Source organism: Urocampus carinirostris, chromosome 19 (assembly GCF_059441175.1).
Source record: "Urocampus carinirostris isolate Australia breed hairy pipefish chromosome 19, RoL_Ucar_1.0, whole genome shotgun sequence".
In the NCBI taxonomy this organism is placed as follows: Eukaryota; Metazoa; Chordata; class Actinopteri; order Syngnathiformes; family Syngnathidae; genus Urocampus; species Urocampus carinirostris.
Window position 1 is genome coordinate 16,101,427 of NC_142367.1, and position 23,604 is coordinate 16,125,030.

At 40.7% G+C, this 23,604-nt stretch overlaps 1 protein-coding gene and 1 long non-coding RNA gene across 2 annotated transcripts in view; one reads left to right on the plus strand and one right to left on the minus strand.

Annotated features, from left to right (window-relative positions):
* The window catches only part of LOC148347495 (uncharacterized), a 144,874-nt gene that overhangs the window by 35,157 nt on the left and 86,113 nt on the right, over positions 1 to 23,604 (minus strand). The gene's annotated exons all lie outside the window — the stretch shown is intronic.
* Positions 19,976 to 23,604, plus strand: part of uts2r1 (urotensin 2 receptor 1) — a 55,894-nt gene continuing 52,265 nt past the window's right edge. Inside the window, exons 1-2 of the mRNA XM_088323894.1 lie at positions 19,976 to 20,238; positions 22,089 to 22,813. Coding sequence (XP_088180020.1) covers positions 22,094 to 22,813 — 720 coding nt within the window. The 5' untranslated portion in view covers positions 19,976 to 20,238; positions 22,089 to 22,093. The remainder of the gene's footprint in view (positions 20,239 to 22,088; positions 22,814 to 23,604) is intronic.

Genomic DNA, 23,604 nt, shown 5'->3' on the forward strand with positions numbered 1-23,604 from the left:
TTAGTTCATCAGAGCCTCTCACCATGGCTAAAGGAAAACCCTGACAAAACCTGCATGTTACTTGCCTTTCCCTATCAGTTTCATATAACAATTCCAAAAGATTCCCAAGGCCAGTCAACCTAATGTCTTTCCAGTGCATCCTGGGTCAACTTTGAGGTACTCCTGATGATTGTCCGTGCCTGGAACAACCCAATTGGATGCCTGGACCCCTTTGCTTGGTTTAAAAGAGCTTCTGACCTTATTCTACAGAAGCAAGGAGCCAAAACCTCCCTCTTCCCAACACCTTCAGCTAGCACCTCCGAAAGAATCTCAGTTCCAGTCTAGATGCAATCTTCTGTTGTCCTGGGGTCATCTTTGGGGTAATCCTGCCTGTTTTCCACCCCTGGAGCACCTCAATCTGATGATCTGACAGAGCTTTTCACCCCATACCTAAGGAAAAGCCCGGAAAACCCTGCTTGTATCGCCATACTAACCCATCTTCCACAGAAGCCGGGAGACACAACTTGCCTGTCCCCAACCTCTTCAACTAGTGCTTCCTAGAGAATCCCAAGAGGCCCAGCTCAGATAGTCTCCACAGTGTGTCCTGGGTCATCTCTGGGGTATTCCTGCTGGGAGTCCATGCCTGGACAATTTCTCTCGGTCCAAAGAGCTGCTCACTCTATGCCTAAGGGAATGCCTGGAGAAAACATGCTTGTATCACCCTACCGACCCTCTGCCACAGAAGCAGGGTGACAAAACTTGCCTGTCCCCAACCTCTTCAACTAGTGCTTCCTAGAGAATCCCAAGAGGCCCAGCTCAGAAACAGTCTCTCCAGTGTGTCCTGGGTCGTCTCTGGGGTATTCCTGCTGGGAGTCCATGCCTGGACATTTTCTCTTGGTTCAAAGAGCTGCTCACTCTATGCCTAAGGGAAAGGTCAGAGAAAACCTGCTTGTATCACCCTACCGACCCTCTGCCATAGAAGCAGGCAGCCAAGACTTGCCTCCTCCCCATCCACTTCACCTAGTGCTTACTAGGGAATCCCAACAGGCCCAGCCCAGATAGTATCTTCAGAGTCTCCTGGGTCAGCTTTGAGGTACTCCTGCCGGTTGCCCATGCCTGCAGCACCTCAATCTGATGATCTGCGGGATATGACAGAGCTTCTCACCCCATACCTAAGGAAAAGCCCGGAAAACCCTGCTTGTATTGCCATATCAATCCGTCTGCCACAGAAGCAGGGAGACACAACTTGCCTGTCCCCAACCTCTTCAACTAGTGCTTCCTAGAGAATCCCAAGAGGCCCAACTCAGATGGAATCTCTCCAGTGTGTCCTGAGTCATATCTGGGGTATTCCTGCTGGTAGTCCATGCCTGGACCTTGGTCCAAAGAGCTGCTCACTCTATGCCTTAGGGAATGCCCAGAGAAAACCTGCTTGTATCACCCTACCGACCCTCTGTCACAAAAGCAGGGTGACACAACTTGCCATCCCCAACCTCTTCAACTAGTGCTTCCTAGAGAATCCTAAGAGGCCCAGCTCAGATAGAGTCTCTCCAGTGTGTCCTGGGTCATCTCTGGGGTATTCCTGCTGGGAGTCCATGACTGGACCTTTTCTCTTGGTCTAAAGAGATGCTCACTCTATTCCCAAGGGAATGCCTGGAGAAAACCTGCTTGTATCACCCTAACGATCCTCTGCCCAAAAGCAGGCAGCCAAGACTTGCCTCCATTCACTTCACCTAGTGCTTCTTAGGGAAACCCAACAGGCCCAGCCGAGATAGTCTCTTCAGTGTGTCCGGGGTCAGCTTTGAGGTACTCCTGCCGGTTGCCCATGCCTGCAGCACCTCAACCGGATGCCCGTACCCCTTTGCTTGGTTCGACGGTGCTTCTCACCCAATGCTCGGTTAAAACCTGCATGCATCACTATACTGACCCTTATGTCAACTCCAGTTCTCTCATACCCAAGACTACAACCCTAGATGCTTTCTGCCCTGACCTGAAACAAACAAAAACTGTATATTTGTGCAAAAACATTGCAGGAAAACAGCACTTCCTGATTAAAACCACTGGAGAACTCATTAGTCAGGATGCGATCCTGCTCTTCATCAGTCACGCTTAGTTAGGAGAATCTTTTTTCCTCTGAGGAAAAAGGAGGCACTTTATTTTGGAAAGCCTAAAATATTTGTTAGGTTTGCTCCAGGCATTTCTAGCACGGTTGCTTTTTTCTTTCCCATAACTGACGTTCTTGACGGCAATGCCCGGGGCAATGCAGACCAAAGAATGTGTCGTGTATTTGATGATTTATTGACTTTTAACCATGAGTTCAAATTTGGCGGCATAGAACTATGATCCAGAAAATAAAACAATATTAAAACACAAGAAAATTGAATTGGTTTAGTTTCTAGCATTATTTCGATTGGTATTGAATGATCTGGGGCAGGCATGGGCAACTATTTAGTCGCTGGCAGCATTGGGTTTAAACATCTAACCAAGGGGCCGATACTGGAGAACTATCCCATTTTTTTCCATTTATGAATACATACACATGCGGAAACTACAATTTCTATTACTTTATATTTGTTTTCAACAGATTTGTTTCATCAAATTGGTTTTGAAACGCTCATAATTTAAGCAGCATAATATATTAAGTCCTTGTTTTAGGCACTCAATTCGATATTTAGTTTTGTAGTACCCGTCATGATTACTGATTTTGATCACCTGTGCCACTACCTGATTGGTTCCCTGTCCTTTTTTAAGCCCCGTCCTGTCCCTCTCCTGTTGTCAGTCTGTCAGCGAACCTCTGTTGTTACAAGGCAAGCATTTTGACCCTGACTCCCGCCTGTCCCGTTTTTGCAACCATTTTTGCACCTGTCCGTTCCTGATCTCCCCGTTTGTCTACGGCTACGACCTGTTTTCGAGCCCGACCACGTCTGCTCTCCCGTCCCGGCTTACGACCGGTTTTTGCGACCACGGTTTTGCTCTCCTGTCCCGGCTATCGACCTGTTTTCCCGTCCCTGACACCGCCATCTCCCGCTACGAAAGATCCACTTCCGTTTTCGGATCATGAGCCGATTGCGAGAGCGATTTGCCTGCCGCGTCCAGCGAGCACCGGATTGCGGGCGCTGCCCGTCCTCTTTCTATTCAATAAACTTGTGGTTAACGCTACGCGTTTGGGTCCTGATTCCGTTCTGGTCTTGACAGTACCGAGTAACTGTAGTTGGATTTCTTTTTTTTTTTGTAGTTGGATTTTGTATTTTACTTAGTATTTTTGTAGGAGTTTTTTGTTGTTTTTCTGCAGTAGGATTTTTAGAGTTTTTCCATAGTACTATTTTTTTAGTGTTTCTATATAATTTCTGTAGTGATTTTGTGGTATTTCCGTCGTAGAATATATGTCGTGTTTTTGTGGTATTACTGTTGTTGTATTTTTGCAGTACTTCTGACGTAATATTTGTGTATTAGATCTTTTATTGCATTTCTATTATTACATTTCTGTAATGCTATTTTTATATTATAGTATTACTGTAGTGGTATTTTCGTAGTAGCGCTGTAGAAATATTTCCAAACTAATATTTTGTCGTATTTCCATTGTAGTATTTTTGTAGTATTACTTGGCTATTTTTGTAATACTGCTGTAGTTGAATTTTTGTAGTATTTCTGGGGAAAAAAAATCCTATCGTGGTATTTTGGTATTATAGTATTACTGTAGTGGTATTTTTGTACTAGCGATGTAGAAGTATTTTGGAAGTATTTCCATTGTAATATTTGTGTAGTATTACTTGGCTATTTTTGTTATATTACTGTGCTTGTATTTTGGTAGTGTTTCTGGGGAAAAAATCCTATAGTGGTATTTTTGTATTACAGTATTACTGTAGTGGTATTTTTGTAGTTGCACTGTAGAAGTATTTCTAAACTAGTAATTTGTAGTATTTCCATTGTAGTATTTTTGTAGTATTACTTGGCTATTTTTGTAATATTGCTGTAGTTGAATTTTTGTAGTATTTCTGGGGAAAAAATCCTACAGTGGTATTTTTGTATTATAGTATTACTGTATTAGTATTTTTGTAGTAGCGCTGCAGACGTATTTTGGAAGTATCCAAACTAGTATTTTGTAGTATTTCCAATGAAGTATTTTTGTAGTATTACTTGGCTATTTTGTAATATTACTGTAGTTGTATTTTTGTAGTATTTCTGGGGGAAAATTCCTATAGTGGTATTTTTTTATTATAGTATTACTGTAATGGTATTTTTGTAGTAGCGCTGTAGAAGTATTTTGGAAGTATTTCCAAACAAGTATTTTGTAGTATTTCCATTGGAGTATTTTGTAGTATTACTTGGCTATTTTGTAATATTACTGTAGTTGTATTTTTGTAGTATTTCTGGGGAAAATAGTCCTATAGTGGTATTTTGGTGTTATAGTATTACTGTAATGGTATTTTTGTACTAGCGCTGTAGAAGTATTTTGGAAGTATTTCCAAACAAGTATTTTGTAGTATTTCCATTTGAGTATTTTGTAGTATTACTTGGCTATTTTTGTAATATTACTGTAGTTGTATTTTTTCAGTATTTCTGGGGAAAACAGTCCTATAGTGGTATTTTGGTATTATAGTATTACTGTAATGGTATTTTTGTACTAGCGCTGTAGAAGTATTTTGGAAGTATTTCCAAACTAGTATTGTGTAGTATTTCCATTGGAGTATTTTTGTAGTCTTACTTGGCTATTTTTGTAATATTACTGTACTTGTATTTTTGTAGTATTTCTGGGGAAAAGTCTTATAGTGGTATTTTTGTATTGAAGTATTACTGTAGTAGTTTTTTTTGTTTTGTTCTTCTGTAATATTCTTTTTCAGAACTCAAGGAAAATAATACACAGGTGTATTACTTCCTTGTTTTTAATATATGATATCCAGTTATGTAGTAATTTTTAGAAGTATCTTTATTGTAGACACACAAAGGGCCAATGAAGACTCCCAAAAAGGTTTTTCTATTAGTAGTACTTGAATTACTATTATGTACACGGTCATTATATTTGGACCAGTTTCATTTAGCGGGCTGGACGAAAAAGCCTAACGGGCCGTATTTTGCCCACCCCTTATCCAGGCCGATATTAAAAAAAATGAATAATTGACTCCTATGATTAGTCTCCACTTCCCCTCCCCCGAAAAAGAATTATTTCTGAAAAATCGAGACTGTTTTTACACAAGGTGGTGTTTTTTTTTTATTTTTTGGAGTGTTTCTGAAATTGTGTTGAATTATTTATACGCTTCCTGTTTGCATGAACGTAACAATCGAGGTTATTTATTGAAAGGCGCTTTTAAGACGCTTCCGTAATAAAGTTGAATTTAAAACCACCACGTTGCATAAAAACTACCGACATGAGAATGAAATTCCAAATAAGTATTATTTACCGTACGTGGGAAGCCTACCCAAATAAAAGAACTCATGATTATTCTTCCATATTTAATGAACATAATATAATAATTAAGAAACTGATCATCAAAGTAACTGCGGTCTGATGAGACCAACTCAAATATTTTTGACTCCGAGGGTGTCAAATAAGAAAGTAAACCGCAGTTTTCCGAAAAAGTAATCTTTCATGGCCTCTATAACTAATCATAACATGATAACAATAAATTTATTTTTTAAATATATTAGGAATTTGCAAGCTCCAAATATAGCCAGATATTTGTACTGCGTTTCATATCAGCTGCCCTCTAGTGGCCATTTAAGGAACTTGAACATAGAGATAAAATAAATCACTGTAACTATGTCATGCGGTCTAATGAGACCGACATGTTTTTCTTTTCCAATAATGAAATATTAGAAATCAACAATACTAGCATATTTTAGGGTATCTGTACTCCGTTTCATATCAGCTGCCCTCTAGTGGTCATTTAAGGAATTTGAACACAGAGATCAAATGAATTACTGTAACTACGTGATGCTGTCTGATGAGACCAACATGATTTTCTTTACTGATTACGAAATATTAGGAATCGGAAATACAAGCATTTTCAAGGTATCTGTACTCGTTTCATATCAACTGCCCTCTAGTGGCAAATTAAGGAACTTGAACATCGAGATAAAACAAATTACTGTTACTACGTCATGCGGTCTGATGAGACCGACATGTTTTTCTTTTCCAATAATGAAATATTAGAAATCAGCAATACTAGCATATTTTAGGGTATCTGTACTCCGTTTCATATCAGCTGCCCTCTAGTGGCCATATAAGGAACTTGAACATCGAGATAAAATGAATTACTGCAACTACGGCATGCGGTCTGATGAGACCGACATGATTTTCTTTTCTGATTATGAAATATTAGGAATCGGAAATACAAGCATTTTCAAGGTATCTGTACTCGTTTCATATCAGCTGCCCTCTAGTGGTCATTTAAGGAATTTGAACACCGAGATCAAACAAATTACTGTTACTACGTCATGCGGTCTGATGAGACCGACGTGTTTTTCTTTTCCGATAATGAAATATTAGAAATCAGCAATACTAGCATATTTTAAGGTATTTGTACTCTGTTTCATATAAGCTGCCCTCTAGTGGCAAATTAAGGAACTTGAACATCGAGATAAAACAAATTACTGTAACTACGTCATGCGGTCTGATGAGACCGACATGTTTTTATTTTCTGATCATTAAATATTAGAAATCAGCAATACCAGCATTTTTATGGTATCTGTACTACGTTTCATATAAGCTGCCCTCTATTGGCCATTTAAGGAACTTGAACATAGAAATAAAATGAATCACTCTAACTACGTCATGCGGGCTGATGAGACTGACATGTTTTTCTTTTCTGATAATGAAATAATAGAAATCAGCAATACTAGCATATTTTAAGGTATCTGTACTCAGTTTCATATCAGCTGCCCTCTAGTGGCCATTTAAGGAACTTGTACATAGAGATAAAATGAATTACTGTAACAACGTCATGATGGTCTGATGAGACAAACATGGTTTTTATTTCTCATCATATTCCGAATCAGCGATACCCGCATTTGTTAAGGTATCTATCTGTACTCTGTTCATATCAGATGCCCTCTAGTGGCTATTTAAGGAACTTGAACATAGAGGGAAAAAAATAGGAGAAAAGTAAATTAGATGGAAAATGGTTTTATTTCTTAAGTTACGATTATGCTCCAATATTTCAATAATTATTTGATTACTACTATTTTATCCGATAGTTACTGTAACTACGTCATGCGGTCTGATAATGAAATATTAGAAATCAGCATTTTTTAAGGTATCTGTACTCCATTTCATCTCAGCTGCCCTCTAGTGGCCATTTAAGGGACTCAAACATAATGGTATCTGCTGCCTTCTAGTTGCTATTTAGGGAACTTTAAATTAGAAGAAAAACAGGAGAAAAAATAATGAGGATGAAAGAAAATTAGGGGGAAAAAAATATGTTATTGAAATGCTTCTGTGGCACGTTTGAAATATATATACATTTATTTGGCAATTCGTGTATTGAAATCAATATATTTTTCGCAGGGGGAAGGGAATTTATATATATCACGTACTGTGGTATCGGTACCGGGTTTCGGTATTGATAAGAGTTGAGTAATTGTATGGATCAGTCTTTAAAAATAACAATGAAAAAAACACTAATAAATATGACAAAACCTCTGCAACTTTCAGCACTCAAATTCCCTGAACTGAAGTCCGGTAAGTGAACACACCAAACATCTCCTGAAAAAGACATACTGTATAAGCGGCTCTTTCGGCTCGGCTCACCTAAAAGAGCCAGCTCTTTTGGCTCCAAATCGGCTCTTTAGGTCATGTTATTGTTGCCATTATCTATATACTACCAGTTATTATGCAATATTGGGCCCAGAATGACTGAAAAGGGGGGTGAAGAAAATAAGAAAAAAGAAAAGAGGGAAAAAAAGGAAAAAAGAAAGAGAAACAGATGAAGGAATAACAGTGAAAGAAAAAAGAAGTACAAAGATACGGGAAAAACAACAAATAGTAAAACAAAAAAGGAGAAAGGTAAAAAAAAGGGAACAAATAAAAAGGGGAAGAACAATTGAAGTAAAAAGGCAACAAAAGAAGAAAAAAAGAAAAGAAAAAAAGGAAAATAGAGAACCAAAGAGGAAAAAAAATGAGACAAATGTTAAGAGCTAGGAAGACAGGAAACAAAAGAAGGAAAAGAAATAAAATGAAGAAGTTCATCAGTATATTACCAATAATAACTTAATATGCACAAAATGAATTATACCTTTTTTTTTTTATATATTCTTCGACTAAAGTATAACAGCATTTCTTTTGTTTCCCACTCCAGTGAACATTTAACTCATCTAAACCTTGAACCTTGTTACACTAAGCAACTGGACAAAACAAAATGTTGATTTCAAATATTCTCTTTTCAGAGCAAAAAACAGAATAAACTACCAAATACAAGAATAAACTAAACAATTATTATGATTATCAGTGTTCTCGTTTGCCCGCGTCCCTGCGTCCTAGACGCATCATTTTTGCTAGGGGACGCATCGTCTCAAATCAACGTGATTTACCGCACTCCAAACTTTTCGTCAGGCAGATCCGCCATTGTTGTTTTGGTCTCGCGCCGATCTCGGCAAACGAGATCTCGTTGCTTCGAGATGACCTCATTGTTTTGGTGGTTGTCGAGTGAAAGAGAAGTATGCCTCCGTAAAAACAGTTGGTATTAGGTGCAAATCAACAAAAAATTGGTCGGTAATAAGTCGAAACATAATACAGAGAGCGGTAAAAACAGCAATAATTCTTCGGAAGACCGCCAAGGCAAGGAAAACACGTGTTTTGAAGCAAACGATTTGACGAATGATAAACAAAAGAATACTCCTAGCAAGAAAAGGACTTTTCTGCCAAAAAGGACTCAATTATATTCCTGGTGACGCTATGAGGAGGATGATAATGGAGGCTACATGTTTTGTGATGCGTGTACCCAGCGTGACAAAAAAACTGGATTGCATGAATCATTTCGCAATACGAACTTTCAGAAAAGCACGTTGGATCGGCACAACGACAATGAAAACCACAAATTGGCTATGGAAATTCCGTTGCTGCAGAGAAGGCATTACAACTTGTGGCGGGACAGCAAACCACGAAGAATATATGAACTGAAAAAACTGCATGAATATATAGACTAATATTTCAGCAATATTATTTTGTATAATGTACAATATTTTTGTGAACTGAAAAATCTGAAGTGATAACTGCTCTGTATTACCAATTAAGTGTGATGATTAAAACTGAATGAATATATAGATTTATATGATATATTTGTCGCCGATTTACAATTTCAACCTGGATAACACTCAATTTTGGGGACCCATAGATCTCTGTTGGGACCCATAGATTTTGGAGCATGCGAGTCCCCGGGAACCATCACTTATCATGAAACACTGGAAGCATAAATTAAAATATGTAAAATGATGTAGTTAATTAATAGAAAAAAATATTATAATAATAGTTAATTAATGAATTTTACCTTTAAATACTCAATAAATATAAAGTCAATAAGACCAAATTCCATGTCGAAAAAGCATATTGACCAATCAGAAGAGGCTAAAAAGTGAGCAGTCTGTCTATTATTGTATTAAATAATGAAGCATTTGGTAGACGGTTTCTGAACGTACTGCTTTGAAATCCCCCCTGAGACCGAAGACATATCGTTTTTGCTTTAAAGCTTTTCGGCCCCTGAAATTTGAGAATACGCTTGAGCGGTGTCCCGCGACGGTTCGCCGACGATTTCCTCCGATATATATAATTGCCGTGCACGTTCCTGTCGTAAATTTCAAGCGGCGGCGCCGAAGTACGGCGTGGTAATCGCGGCTTTTTATGAACTCGACGAGGACGGGAGGCGATTTAGGGCGGGAGGGTTGAAAGGCTCTCCCCATTATTTATGTCTGTGAAAATTGCCTGTTAAAATGGCCGCCTCGGTTCATTCTGCCAGTTTGCGTCGGTTTCGCACCTTCGGCGTTTTTTTCTCAAGCCACTAGATCGCTCTTACCAACTTTAAGTTCCCCCGTAAACATCTGGGCAGCAAGGTTTAAAAACAGAACGGCAATACTGAATGAATAAAATCGATTAAAATCGATTAACTCAAGCCCTTGCAGTTAATTTATCGTTGATTTGTTATGTCGCATGATTTATGAGCCACTGAGCACTAGATCGCTCCTGCCAACTTTAAGCTCCCCGTTAACATCGGGGCAGCAAGGTTTAAAAACAGAACGGCAATACTGAATAAATAAAATCGATTAAAATCGATTAACTAAAGCCCTTGCAGTTAATTCATCGTTGATTTGTTATCTCGCAGGATTCATGAGCCACTGAGCACGAGATCGCTCTTCCCAACTTTAAGCTCCCCGTTAACATCTGGGCAGCAAGGTTTAAAAACAGAACAGTAATAACTGAATGAATAAAATCGATTAAAATCGATTAACTAAAGCGTTTGCAGTTAATTTATCGTTGATTTGTTATGTCGCATGATTTATGAGTCACTGAAGACTAGATCGCTTGTCCCATCTTTAAGCTCCCCGTTGACATCGGGTCAGCAAGGTTTAAAAACAGAACAGTAATAACTGAATAAATAAAATCGATTAAAATAGATTAACTAAAAGCGTTTGCAGTTAATTTAACAGCGATTTGTATTGTCGCGTGATTCATGAGCCACTGACCACGAGATCGCTCTTCCCAACTTTAAGTTCCCCGTTAACATCTGGGCAGCAATGTTTAAAAACAGAACGGCAATACTGAATAAATAAAATCGATTAAAATTGATTAACTAAAAGCGTTTGCAGTTAATCTATCATCGATTTGTGATGTCGCATGACTTATGAGCTACTGAACACTAGATCGGTCTTCCCAACTTTAAGCTCCCAGTTAACATCTGGGCAGCAAAGTTTAAAAACCAGAACGGCAATACTGAATGAATAAAATCGATTAAAATCGATTAACTAAAAGCGTTTGCAGTTAATTTATCCTCGATTTGTTTTGTCGCATGATTCATGAGCCACTGCACACATTAAATCACCAGCGTCAAACAGACGGCTCGCGGGCCAGATCAGGCCCACCAATGGTTTAAATCGGGCCCCCAAGACAACAGTGAGAGAAGTGCAAGAGGAAAATGAGCTGTAGTTTTAAATATTTCCACCGGATGTCACGTTAACACTTGCAAAACAGCTGTGGTAGTATTTCTCCATTTCTCTCCGACTCACTTCTTTTTTTTCTCCCTCTCTTTTTCTTTCTCCTGTTCACCCTCTCTTTCTCTCTTTTTTCTGTTTTCTCTATTTCCCACTCACTCTCTAAGTCTTTCTTTTTCTCTGTCTTGCTTTCTTTCTATTTTATCTCTCTTTCTCTCTCTCTCTCACCTCACTTTGTCCCTTTTTCTCCTGCTGACTCTTTCTTTCTGTCGTTTCACTTCTCTTATTCTTTTTATCGTTCTCTTTTTTCACTTTCTTTTTCTCCCTATATTCATTTCCCCCTTTTCTCCATTCATATCTCTATTCTGCTCTCTTTTTCTCTCACTATTACTCTGTCTCCCTTGTTCTCCCTATCTGTTTATCGGTCTCTTTCCTTCTCCCTCTTTCTTTCTCCCTCTCTCTTTCTCTTAAATTTACTAGTCTGGCCCCTGTGAGATTATTTTATAGCATTTGTGTCCCCCAGCTAAAACAAGTTTGACACCTCTGCATTAAATCAATGAGAAAATAATGCACAGAATTTTGTTGTGAGGTTGGGAGTTGTTGCACTACTTTGGTCCAGAAGAGGGCGCCCCGGGACCATTTTTTTATAAAGAAAAAGAATCCTCCATTTCTTTAAAGCAGGCGTGTCAAACTCATTTTAACTCAGGGCCACGCGATAGAACAAACATTCTCTCAGGGGCCAGACTAATTAGGAAGGAAGAATGAAAAGGAGAGATGGACAGAAAGAAAGAAAGAAAGCAAGAAAGAAGAAAAGAAAGCAAGCAAGAAAGAAAGCAAGCAAGCAAGCAAGCAAGCAAGAATGAAAAGGAAAGATGGGGACAAAGAAAAAAGAAAGAAAGAAAGAAAAGAATGAAAAGGAAAGATGGGGACAAAGCAAAAAATAAATAAAGAAAGAAAGAAAGAAAGAAAGAATGAAAAGGAAAGAAAGAAAAAAATAAGAATGAAAAGGAAAGACGGAGGGAAAGAAAGAGAAAGAAAGAAAGAATGAAAAAAAGATGGGGACAAAGAAAGAAAGAAGTAACAAAAGAAAAAATGAATGAAAGAAAGAAAACGAAAGAAAGAAAAAAAATAAGAATGAAAACAAAAGATGGAGAGAAAGAAATAGATAAAGAAAGAATAAATGAAGAACAAAAAGGAAAGATGGGGAGAAAGAAAGAAAGAAAGAAAGACTAGTAGATTGAGAAGAATTAAAAGGAGAGAGAAAGAAATAAGAGAAAGGGGGAGAGAAAAAGAGAGAGGGTGGGACAAAGAAAGAGAGAAAGGGAGAAAGAGAGAGAGAGAATGTTAGAAACAAGAGAGATAAAAAGAGAAATAGTAAGAGAGGGGGAAAGAAATAGATAGAAAAAGAAATCCAAACAGAAATAGAAAGAGAGAAAGAGAGAAGGAGAGAAGGGGAGAAAGAGGAGGGGGGCGCAAGAGAGAGAGAGAGAGAGAGAGAGAGAGAGAGAGAGAGAGAGAGAGAGAAAAGACAGAAAAAATGATAAAAGGAAGAGAGAGCAAAAGAAGGTAAAAAGACACAGATAGAGAAAGAGACAAAGAGGAACAAAGAAAGAAAAAGAGACACAGAGTGAGTAAAAGAGAGAGGGATAGAAAGTGAGAGAAAAAGGAAAAGAGAGAGAGAGAGAGAAGGAAAGAAGGAAATACAGGTACAGCGTTTGTGAGAGGCGCCTGGCTTTGGCAACATCAAGTGACATATTTCAACCAGCAGCTCATCTTTCTCTTGTGCTTTCCTCAGCGTTGTCTCACGGGCCGGATTCAATCCCTTAGCGGGCCTGATCTGGCAAGTGTCGTTGGTTGGTATCTTTGATTCCTTCCAGTCTCACCATTTTTCATGCAAATATGTCCGATATTAGAAAATCTCCAAAACACACGCGAGAAATATTCAATAACCGACCGTTTGTATATCGGCATTCTTGGATGTTTCGATTTTTGGGTTTCGGGTTGAACCCCACAGGCGATAAATTTGATTTCTGAGCGGCAGAAGGTAGAAGTTGAGTCCAGGAAATGCGCATACGCGGTCACGCCGATTGTCGGAAAGGGGGGGGACAACGTGTTCCCAGACGGCATCTCACTTTTTCCCCCCGAGAAAAAAAAAAACGGGCCGAGTTGAGGTTTGGCCGGACTCGCTGATCCATAAACGTGACGCCCGCACAAAACGTCTGCTTGCTTTGCTCTCGTTTCGCTCAGTACGCATAAGTGTCCGGTTTTTGTTTTTTCCGTTACTATACAGTGGAACCTCGCTAGTTCGCGGTTCCACTTTTGCGGGTTCAGGGCTTCGCGGGTCTAAAAAATATAAACCTTACCTTCTCAATAAAAGCATTTATTGACTCGACGCCATTGAGCGCGAGCTTATGTCAACTGATGACACAGTGTGGACACTCTTATTGTGAAGGGGAGGGGGAGGCCCTGACACAATGCTTAGTCATGGTGAGTTACCGCTTCGCTCATCCCCCCTCCTTCAACTCCTCCCACCCAGTGTTCCATCTAGGCTGCGCAATCGCGAAGAAAATCTAGCCAGTGCACAAAAATGAGGGCTCAAAATTACCCAAGGACACTTCGACATGTAACACGGACGAGCCGGGATTCGAACTCGGATCCCTTGATCCCAAGACGAGCTCTCAAACTCCTGAGCTACTGCCACTTCCGCGTTTCCAACCACCGTTGATCCTCGGATCGTGGAAGCAAGCCCTGCTCTCGCTCTTTATCAATAAAACCGAGTAAACGAACGCTACTGGGTCCTGTCTCCGTTTCTGGTCTGTGACACATATACAGTGGTTTGCGAAACTATTTGGCCCCCTTGAAATTTGTGTCCTTTTGCCACATTTCAGACTTCAAACATCAAGATATAAAACTGTAATTTCTTGTGAAGCACCAACAATAAGTGGGACACAATCAGGAAGTAGAAAACACTTTATTGGATGTTTTAAACTTTTTTAACAAATAAAAAACAAAAAAAGTGGGTGCGCAAAATTATTCAGCTCCTTGACTTTCAGTGCAGCATATTCAGTCCAGAAGTTCAGTGAGGATCTCTGAATGATTCAATGTTGATCTAAATGACTAATTATAATAAATGGAATCCACTTGTGTGTAATCAAGTCTCTGTATAAATGCACCTGCACTGTGATAGTCTCAGAGTTCTGTTTAAAGCGCAGAGAGCATCATGAAGAACGGGGAACACACCAGGCAGGTCCGAGAAGTTAAAAGCTGGATTTGAATACAAAAAGATTTCCCAAGCTTTAAACATCCCAAGGAGCACTGTGCAAGCAATAATATTGAAATGGGAGGAGTATCAGACCACTGCAAATCTACCAAAATCGGGCCGTCCCCCTAAACTTTTAGCTCATACAAGGAGAAAACTGATCAGAGATGCAGCCAGGAGGCTCATGATCACTCTGAATGAACTACAGATGTCTACAGCTGAGGTGGGAAAATCTTTCTATAGGACAACAGTCTGTCATATTCTGCACAAATCTGGCTTTCATGGAAGCGTGGCAAGAAGGAAGCCATTTCTTTAAGATATCCATAAAAAGTGTTGTTTAAGGTTTGCCAAAAGTCACCTAGGAGACACACCAAACATGTGGAAGAAGGTTCTCTGGTCAGATGAAACCAAAATGTTTGGAGTAAAATCAGCACAGCTCATCACCCTCAACGCACCATCCCCACAGTCAAACATGGTGGTGGTAGCATCATGATTTGGGCCTGCTTTTCTTCAGCAGGCACAGGAAAGACGGTTAAAATTGATGGGAAGATGGATGGAGCCAAATACAGGACCACCCTGGAAGAAAACCAGAAGGAGTCGGCAAAAGACCTGAGACTGGGATGGAGATTTGTCTTCCAACAAGACAATGATCCAAAACATAACGCAAAAGCTACAATGGAATGGTTCACCAAAAAACATATCAAGGTGTTAGGATGGCCAAGTCAAAGTCCAGACCTCAATCCAATTGAGAATCTGTGGAAAGAACTGAAAACTGCCGTTCACAAACGCTTTCCATCCAACCTCACTGAGCTTGAGTTGTTTTGCAAGGAGGAATGGGCAAAAATATCAGTTTATCTATGTGCAAAACTGATAGAGACATACCCCGAGCGACTTGCAGCTCTAATCGCAGCAAAAGGTGGCGCTACAAAATATTAACTCAATGGGGCTGAATAATTTTGCGCACCCACTTTTTTGTTTTTTATTTGTTAAAAAAGTTTAAAATATCCAATAAAGCGTGTTCCACTTCATGATTGTGTCCCACTTATCGTTCACAAGAAATTTCAGTTTTATATCTTTATGTTTGAAGTCTGAAATGCGGCAAAATGTCGCAAAGTTCAAGGGGGGCAAATAGTTTTGCAAGCCACTGTATACTCGCATATAAGACTTTAGCACCTTTATAATGTAGATATGAACCAAAATACAGTACCTATACCAAAAACAAACAAGCTGCATGCATTTATTCACCATCCATTTTATTTTGCTTCCCTAACCACACTCTTCCCTAACCACTTCATCCAGCTCATCTGGGAAATTCAAGCATTCCCAATCAAACCTACACATTAGAGGTCAATTCTGGGGCTTCCTGCCAAGTGAAAATGCCTACAACACCTCCACGAGAAAAAGGTACCCGAGCCACTTCGTCTGGATCCTTTCGATGCAAAAGGAGCAGCTGTTTGTTATCCGCCGCCTTAATTTTGAGATATTCTACGTCTCTACCAGTCAGTGGGAGTGAATGAACTATGAAATGAAAGTGTTTGAAGATGACAGACGAAAATGAAGACGTATCGTTGGTGGCATGAGTTCTTAACGTTCTTCTAAGTTTTCATTGATGTTGCTTTTGCCTCCCTCTGCAGGTCTTCGTGTATATTTATTATTATCAATTCCAACCTGAAGGGAAGATTGGCAATGGGTCTCGCCTCACACGATTACTCTGTGCCTCACCGTGTCTTTTTACACATTTTCGAGTAATTACTAGGGTAGTTTCTCGTACAACTTCTTTTAAGGATCGAAGTTAGTGCGTTTAAATGGTTTTCTGGTCGCTCCAGCTGAGTTAACTTGAACAAACACTCGAAATAATTATCGGATGCTAACGCAGTAATAACAAAGGACAGTTGACGCCCAAGGTAGGGCGTTTCTTCCTCATGACATTTTACTTCAGGGTGTGGAATTGGAAGTTTTTTCAGTTCTTTTTTACAGCCATTTCCCCTTTACACAACATCAACGATATTCAAGCTTTAAAATAATTAAGAAATACGAGGAAGAATGAACAAGGACACAATCGAAGCAACAAAGATTTAAAATCTGTTTTAATATTTACCCACTGTCTCCTCCCCCTTTGAATCCACCCGCTACTCTACCGTACCAGCTCAAGTCTTTAAGATGTTTATCTATTTTCTAACGTTATTTATTCATATCTACGTATATTAGACATACTGTAATCAGTTCTTATTACATACCAATTTCTATGTTTTTAATCGGGATTCCAGGGGTTTGAAGCTAATTACCATAGTTTTTTATCCCCCGCTGTGCGGCATGTTAATTTTATATCTCGGGCATCAACTGCATTAAAATGGATCTGCTTTATTTGATTACAGGACCCTGAGTGGTTTTTACAATTTTTGGACCAGTAAGTCCGTATAGGTTATAAAAGTTGAGTAGCCTACTCCGGTTGATAAACCCTATCAATTTAAATTATAAAGGATATCCCTCGGATGCCTTTCTTGAGGATATCACTTCGTGTGTTGACTATATTCTGCGGTCACCACAGCTTTACGGTCCTCGACCACAAGCCACAATAATAAAGTAACACAGTAATAACACAGTAATAACACAGTAATAACGTGGTAATAACACAACAATAACATTAACAATTATTTCAGCAAGTTTTGAGCAAAAACTGGTGGAGCTAATAGGTAGCCAAAAGGTCACTCCCAGCTTCCAGCTTAGACTTTTGCAGGAAAGAAATCTAACACCACGCCCGAGTTCATCAAATGCGAAAAAACATACCGATGAATCGAGTTTCTTCCCGCCATAATAACAATCTTCCCAAAAAAGGGAATGCTTTATACCCAGACGCAATTTTTTTGGGGTCTCCAAGGGAGCGAAGCGGCATCAAATCTGGTCTAGACATTGGCATTTTCGCCGTATTTATTACAGCATGTGATTTGATAAACATTGCGGCTTGCTCTACAGCAAACGGGAGAGCATGCCAGCGCTCTGTGCTACACGGCATCAATTTAGGACCTCATCATCTCCGGCGTCCTCTTTCTCAGCCGGGATGAGTTTTCTCGCTAATGAGATGTGACGAGGAGCCACTCGGCATCATTTACAATTTGGCCGGCCGGGGTCCATTATTGATGCGCTATATGTTGTGTATACACGGGAGAAATTACCGTGGATGATAGGATCGTGATTAACCGGTGTTTTACAGCTTTTCATTTATCATCATCACAGCTCAGAAAATCATTGGGTGCCTTCTGATCAGTTATCAGGGACAATCATACAGGGTGGGGACAGAAGAGTGGATTTGATTGTCTCAGTCTTTTATACAGCACATTGAAAAGTGCTTTACAGCTAAATTTAAATTGATTGTATTCTGTTTAAATAAAACTGTGATAATGATTAAAGCGCTGCATTAGTTCCATTATCTTTTCGTTTTTAGGTATACAGTATGTGGATATGTATGTAGACTGTAATCACTTGTTTATCACGGTTAATGAGAACCAGAACCCCCAGCAATCTGCAACTATTCCTGAAATGAACCCCCCTGCACCCATTTTCTACATGTGCTCAGGTGCCACTCACTTGTAGCAATAGTTGACCGGGGATATTGTACTGCAGCCACACAGGTGCTGTTCATCTTCGGCGGAAAGAACAGAAAGAAAGAGCCACCACACATGACATAAAATTTGGTCTCTCAGCAATAGTCGACAGGGGAAAATGGATTGCGGCCAAAAGAGTACAATTCATTCTAGGCGGGCAACAAAGTTCCGGCAGCCTGAACCGGAAATTAAGGCACTCTGCCGGCCCCTGTTTACAGCAATAGTCGACTAGGAATAACGGATCGAGGCGGCACAGGTTAATTTTACGTGGAAAATCGGCACATATTTTTTATCTCGACCCCTGCTGAGAGCAAAGGTCGGCGAAAGATAATGGATCGTGGCCAAAACCGTGCAGTTCAATTCAGGTGGGCCACAATGGCAGGGTCCTGTAGCGCAAACGGAAAAATATTTGCTCTATCAGCCCCTGCTCGTAGCAATAGTTAACCGTGGATAAAAGATCGCGGCCGCACAAGTGCTGTTAATTTTAGGCGGCCACAAATGGCACAAATTTGCTCACTCTGTCTCTGCTTTCAGCAAGAGCGGGCTTAAGATAACGGATCACGGCCAAAACAGGGTGTTTCATTATAAGCGGTCCACAATCACAAGCCTCAGCAACCCTCACCCTGCCGGTCCCTGCTCTCAGCAATAGTTGACCAGGAATAATGGAGAGCGGTTGCACAGGTGCTGTTTTGAACCAACGTACGGTTAGACGATGCCTTATCGGTCCGATTGATCATCTGACCTGGCTTTAAAAAACCTTTATTTGAGATGACAGAGGATTATAACCTAAGCATCAAAAGATCCCCATTTCACCGTCCTGACGTTCTGTAAGACGAGATAGAGAGATAGAGAGATAGAGAGATAGAGAGATAGAGAGATAGATAGATAGATAGATAGATAGATAGATAGATAGATAGATAGATAGATAGATAGATAGATAGATACTTTATGCATCGCCATAGGGAAATTCACACTTCCAGCAGTATCCTTTTGTTGTTTATTAACAGATTAACAGGATGGCCTCGGAGTGCTGAGTTGTAGTTCAGCCACAGCGGAGTGGATGACGTCACACGCTAGGCCAAAAGTTTGACGTCCCTGCGGCAGATGGAAATCTTTGTGCCCAGGGTTACACCACCTCGTGTTCACGTAGATAGCCAGTCCGTCTCCTCTCCGCTTCCCGCAGGCTTTCGTGTCTCTGTCTAACAGCGCTGAAGATGGGTAGCTCCGGGTAGCTCCATATTAGCGTCCGGTATGCTAGACGTGAGCCACGTTTCCGTAAAACACAGCAAACTGACCTCCCTGTACGCTTGATGTTTTTCACCAGCACAGCCTGTTTGTCGGTCTTATTTGGTAGAGAGTTCACATTTACCATAATTACGGACGGTACCAAAGATTTATAACACCGCTAGCCGCTTAGCTAGCTCCGGCTCTCCATCCACGATAGGGCCCCCTCATCACGCCGGCACGAGAATTCTTCAGGGCAAGGAGTTGATTCCTCGAATAAACGCATTTTTGTGCCTTAAAACCCATAACGATAGGATAGAAAGTAATCCAAAGTGTAGTTGTCAAACGGGATGAAAAACACCAAATGTAGAAGCAGACACTTAAAACAATAAATCACAAAAAGTGCGAAATAACACGGAGCTGCTGGAAAGGCTGCCGCTAGCAAAAGTTCAAATGGTTTTCATAATTGTTTATACGGGGAAGTAGCTAATTAGTTTTTTTTTTTTAAATGACCGATATTAGGTTGCCTCAACGGATAGACCACAATGCAGATAAGCATTCTCGAAATGCTAGGTGACACCCAATTCTTCCTTCCAATTGGGCTTGCTATAGTTCTGAGGCGGCAAACATGCGGTACCAGGGTTATACTTTGAGCACATTTTCTCCCTCCCATTTTTTTTATAGTAAGGAGGCTACACTCTCTCACCCTCTCTCCTCCCTCACCGCCTCTCCACCTCACACTCACTCACTCGCTCGCTGAGACAGAATTCTCCCAGACGGCTGCAAGAAACGTAAACCTCCTTTGCTCTGTCACCCTCAGTTCAAGTCTGTCAGGCTTTTCCTGCTCCATTCACGTCACGACTGTCAATCTGGAGATAATGGATTCTAAACAACTACTTAGAGAACTGGATACATAAAGATTTTTTGGACGGAGTGAAATGTTGGACATAGGTGCCGGTTTTGATAGGGAAAAGTCCAGCAAAAGTATGGCTGATGGGACTGCAGAAACGTGCTGAAGGCTTCTCGAGTGAGGCGACAAAGGTACTTGTTTGCACGGCCGTTTTAATACTCTTGCAAAGTTCAGACTGGGTGACTTGTAAATTAGGTCCTGGTGTGTTTTACATTCAAAAATATTCATTGAAGACTTTGGGGTAACGACCAAAAACTCAGCAAAGGATATCCAGAGTCTAGAACTTGGCGATAAATCACAGTCGGGCAGGTTGTACCCCTATTCTCTTTGGCGGTCGCTTTAATCAGGACTAACATTGTGTCTTTATAAATTCAATTTGAATATATTAAAACCTGGGAGAGGCACAAAAGACTTGTTGTGTTATAACCTTGTTCCGAAGCAGCCCGGGCACTCGGGCTCAAAGCTATTTTCAGAGGTGGTTTTGGAAGACTCAACAAAGGTATGCTTTACTCGTAATGGCTGCTGTCCAGGGTTGGACTTCAAACAACGACGAGCATTACGGTCTACCTCAAATGACTCGAAAATATTCCGTTACAACCGGCAACACAATGACTGAGGTTTTTTTCAGACTGTTACCTGACTTCAACCTAATGGAGGAAGTCAAGGAAGGTAAAAAGACACTTGCAAGAATTCAGGTTTGATGCTGTTCATGATCTAAACCAGAGCTAAACAACATTATTATTTTTAGTTTTCTGATCGCTTTGTTTCAATTCTCTGGGAGTACATGCAAATCTAAAACCTGTAGACACAGTTGGAGAATCTGATCCAGTCATGAGAATTTTCCAGACTTTTTCTTGGTCTTTCTTAGGCCTGCCGTGCGATATAGTCTACCCACCTGATAACACCTCTCCAAGAAAACATCCAAATCAAATCATCTTAACCGCAGATAACTTATTCAAACTCGTTTCGCTTCATGACCAAAAACTCCTGAACATGATAGGGTAAGATAATAAACAGTCAGGTAAAACAAGAGCATCATCCGTTTACATTCCACTTCCAAAACTGTACACCCGATTCACTTCTCAAACTCCGGTTTCATTCTTCTCGAAGAAAGCCAGACTTTGTTTAAGCTTTGAAGAGAGATTTCCAGGCCAGCCAGAAGACCGTCCACCAGATCTTATACCTCTCTAAGAAGGCCCCCAACAAAAGGAGATGTAAATCAGTTGCACCGTTCTTCTCATACCCAAGTCACCTCTTCAAACTAATTTTGCTTGAATGTAGATGCTGTTTCTATTGCCGATGACCCAAAACTATTGGCTAGGATATGGTAAGATCAGGTATATCGGGAGCAACATTTTATTAACCTAGCTATTTACCTAGCTTCCATTCAAAAATCACAACCCCGTAAACCTGATATATTTCTTAAACTGCAGTGAACAAGACTAAGGTGAAGATAGTTAAACTTGTTGTCTGTGGACTAATCCCAGATCTAAATCCCAGATATGTTGACTTTCCATTAGTACAAAGTGTAGTCTAAATAACCACCTTATAGAGAGTCATTAACACAGCTTAGAAAATCATTGGCTCCACTCTGCCCAGTCTGGAGGACATTGCCAACTTGTGCTACCGCAGCAGAGCTAACAACATTTTTGAGTACTACTTTCACCCCGTCCGCCACCACTTTGACCCACTTCCCTCTGGCAGATGCCACAGGTCCCTTAAAACAAAAACTAATCGGCTTAGTGAGTTTCTTCTTTAGAGCGATCACCACCATAAAAAAGCACACAAGACTGTGAAAGATATAGTGCCTATCTACACTTTAGAATTAAAATTCTCCACAAGAATGGGCAGAAAAACTCAGATTTTCAGGGCTATGTTGATGACTCTGTTAGGCATTTCTGTTTGCAGCTGTAATCCCGGCATAACGCAATGTTGCTATCAATGACAAAGACCATTCTCTTCTGTTGCATTTCTGCTTCAGTATCTATGGAGATGACCACCATGTCCATGGAGCCCGTAGGATCGCTGGTTGAAAGGAGTGCCAATGTTACCGAAACCCCTCAGAACTCCCATGAGGACCCAGCCGCCACCTTCGCCATCGGCACCATCCTCTCCATCATGTGTCTCGTAGGAGTCTTGGGCAACATCTACACCCTAGTGGTAATGTGCCACTCCATGCGTAGCGCAGCTTCAATGTACATTTACATCATCAACTTGGCTTTGGCGGACCTTATGTATCTGCTCACCATCCCCTTTGTGGTCTGCACGCACTTCCTGAAGCGCTGGTACTTTGGGGACGTCGGTTGCCGGATCCTGATTAGCATGGACTTCCTGACCATGCACGCCAGTATCTTCACCCTGACTATTATGAGCACGGAGCGCTACTTCGCAGTACTCAAACCGCTGGACACGGTGAAACGGTCCAAAAAATATCGGAAAGCCATCGCTCTGCTAGCTTGGGGGGCGTCTCTTGTCCTGACCTTGCCAATGATTGTGAGCATTCAGCTCATGAAGGTGGGCAACAAGGCCATGTGTCTTCCCACCTTGACGCCGTTGTCCTATAAGATTTACATCACCTTCCTGTTTTGCACGAGCATCGTCGCCCCGGGACTAATCATAGGCTACCTCTACATCCAGCTAGCTCGGACTTACTGGGTTTCACAGACCGTGACCTTCAAAACCACCAATAAGCTTCCCAATTTGAAGGTCAGTTGATTCCTCTCTTTTAGTATGTTTTAAAGACAGTATTCCTCTTGATTTCTGGGGTTAATCCGCGTCATAACCACCATTATTAAGCGAATTATGGTATTAAACCCCCAATTTTAACATGCACTCTGCTGTTCCCCCTGCTCATATAAATAGTCCAACGAGGATAACGGATCACAGGTGCACATGTGCTCTTCAGTTTAGGCGAAAAGCGCGTGAAAAAAGAGCTGCCAGGCATGACACAAATTTACTCTTGCTCCCGCTCACAGCAATATCGGCTGGTGACAATGAATCATGGCTAATACAGTGCAGTTCATTTTAGGCGGGCCACAATGACATGCTTCAGTAGCCTCAGATCTCAGCAATAGCCGACCAAGTATAATGGACTGTGGCTGCACCGGTGCTGTTCATTTTAAAAGAGAGAACGAAAAAAAAGAGCCCCCATGCATGAGACAAGTTAGCTCTCCTGGCCCCTGCTCCCTGCTGGGGATAACAGATTGCTGCCAAAACAGTTTATCTTAGGCAGGCCGCTATAGTAGGTCTGACCAACCCAAACCAAAACAAAACGCTCTACCGAACTCTCCAATCAGCAATGGTCGATTGGAAATAGAGGATAAAAGAAACAACTGTGGGCATTTCATTTTAAACAGGCCAGAACAACACACTCACCGATAAAAAAAGCTTTCTACCGATCCACGCTCACAGCAATATGGGATCAAGAAAAATGGATTGCGGCCGCACAAGTGCAGTTCATTTTTAGGCGGAAATGCAGTAATGAATATTGGTTCACA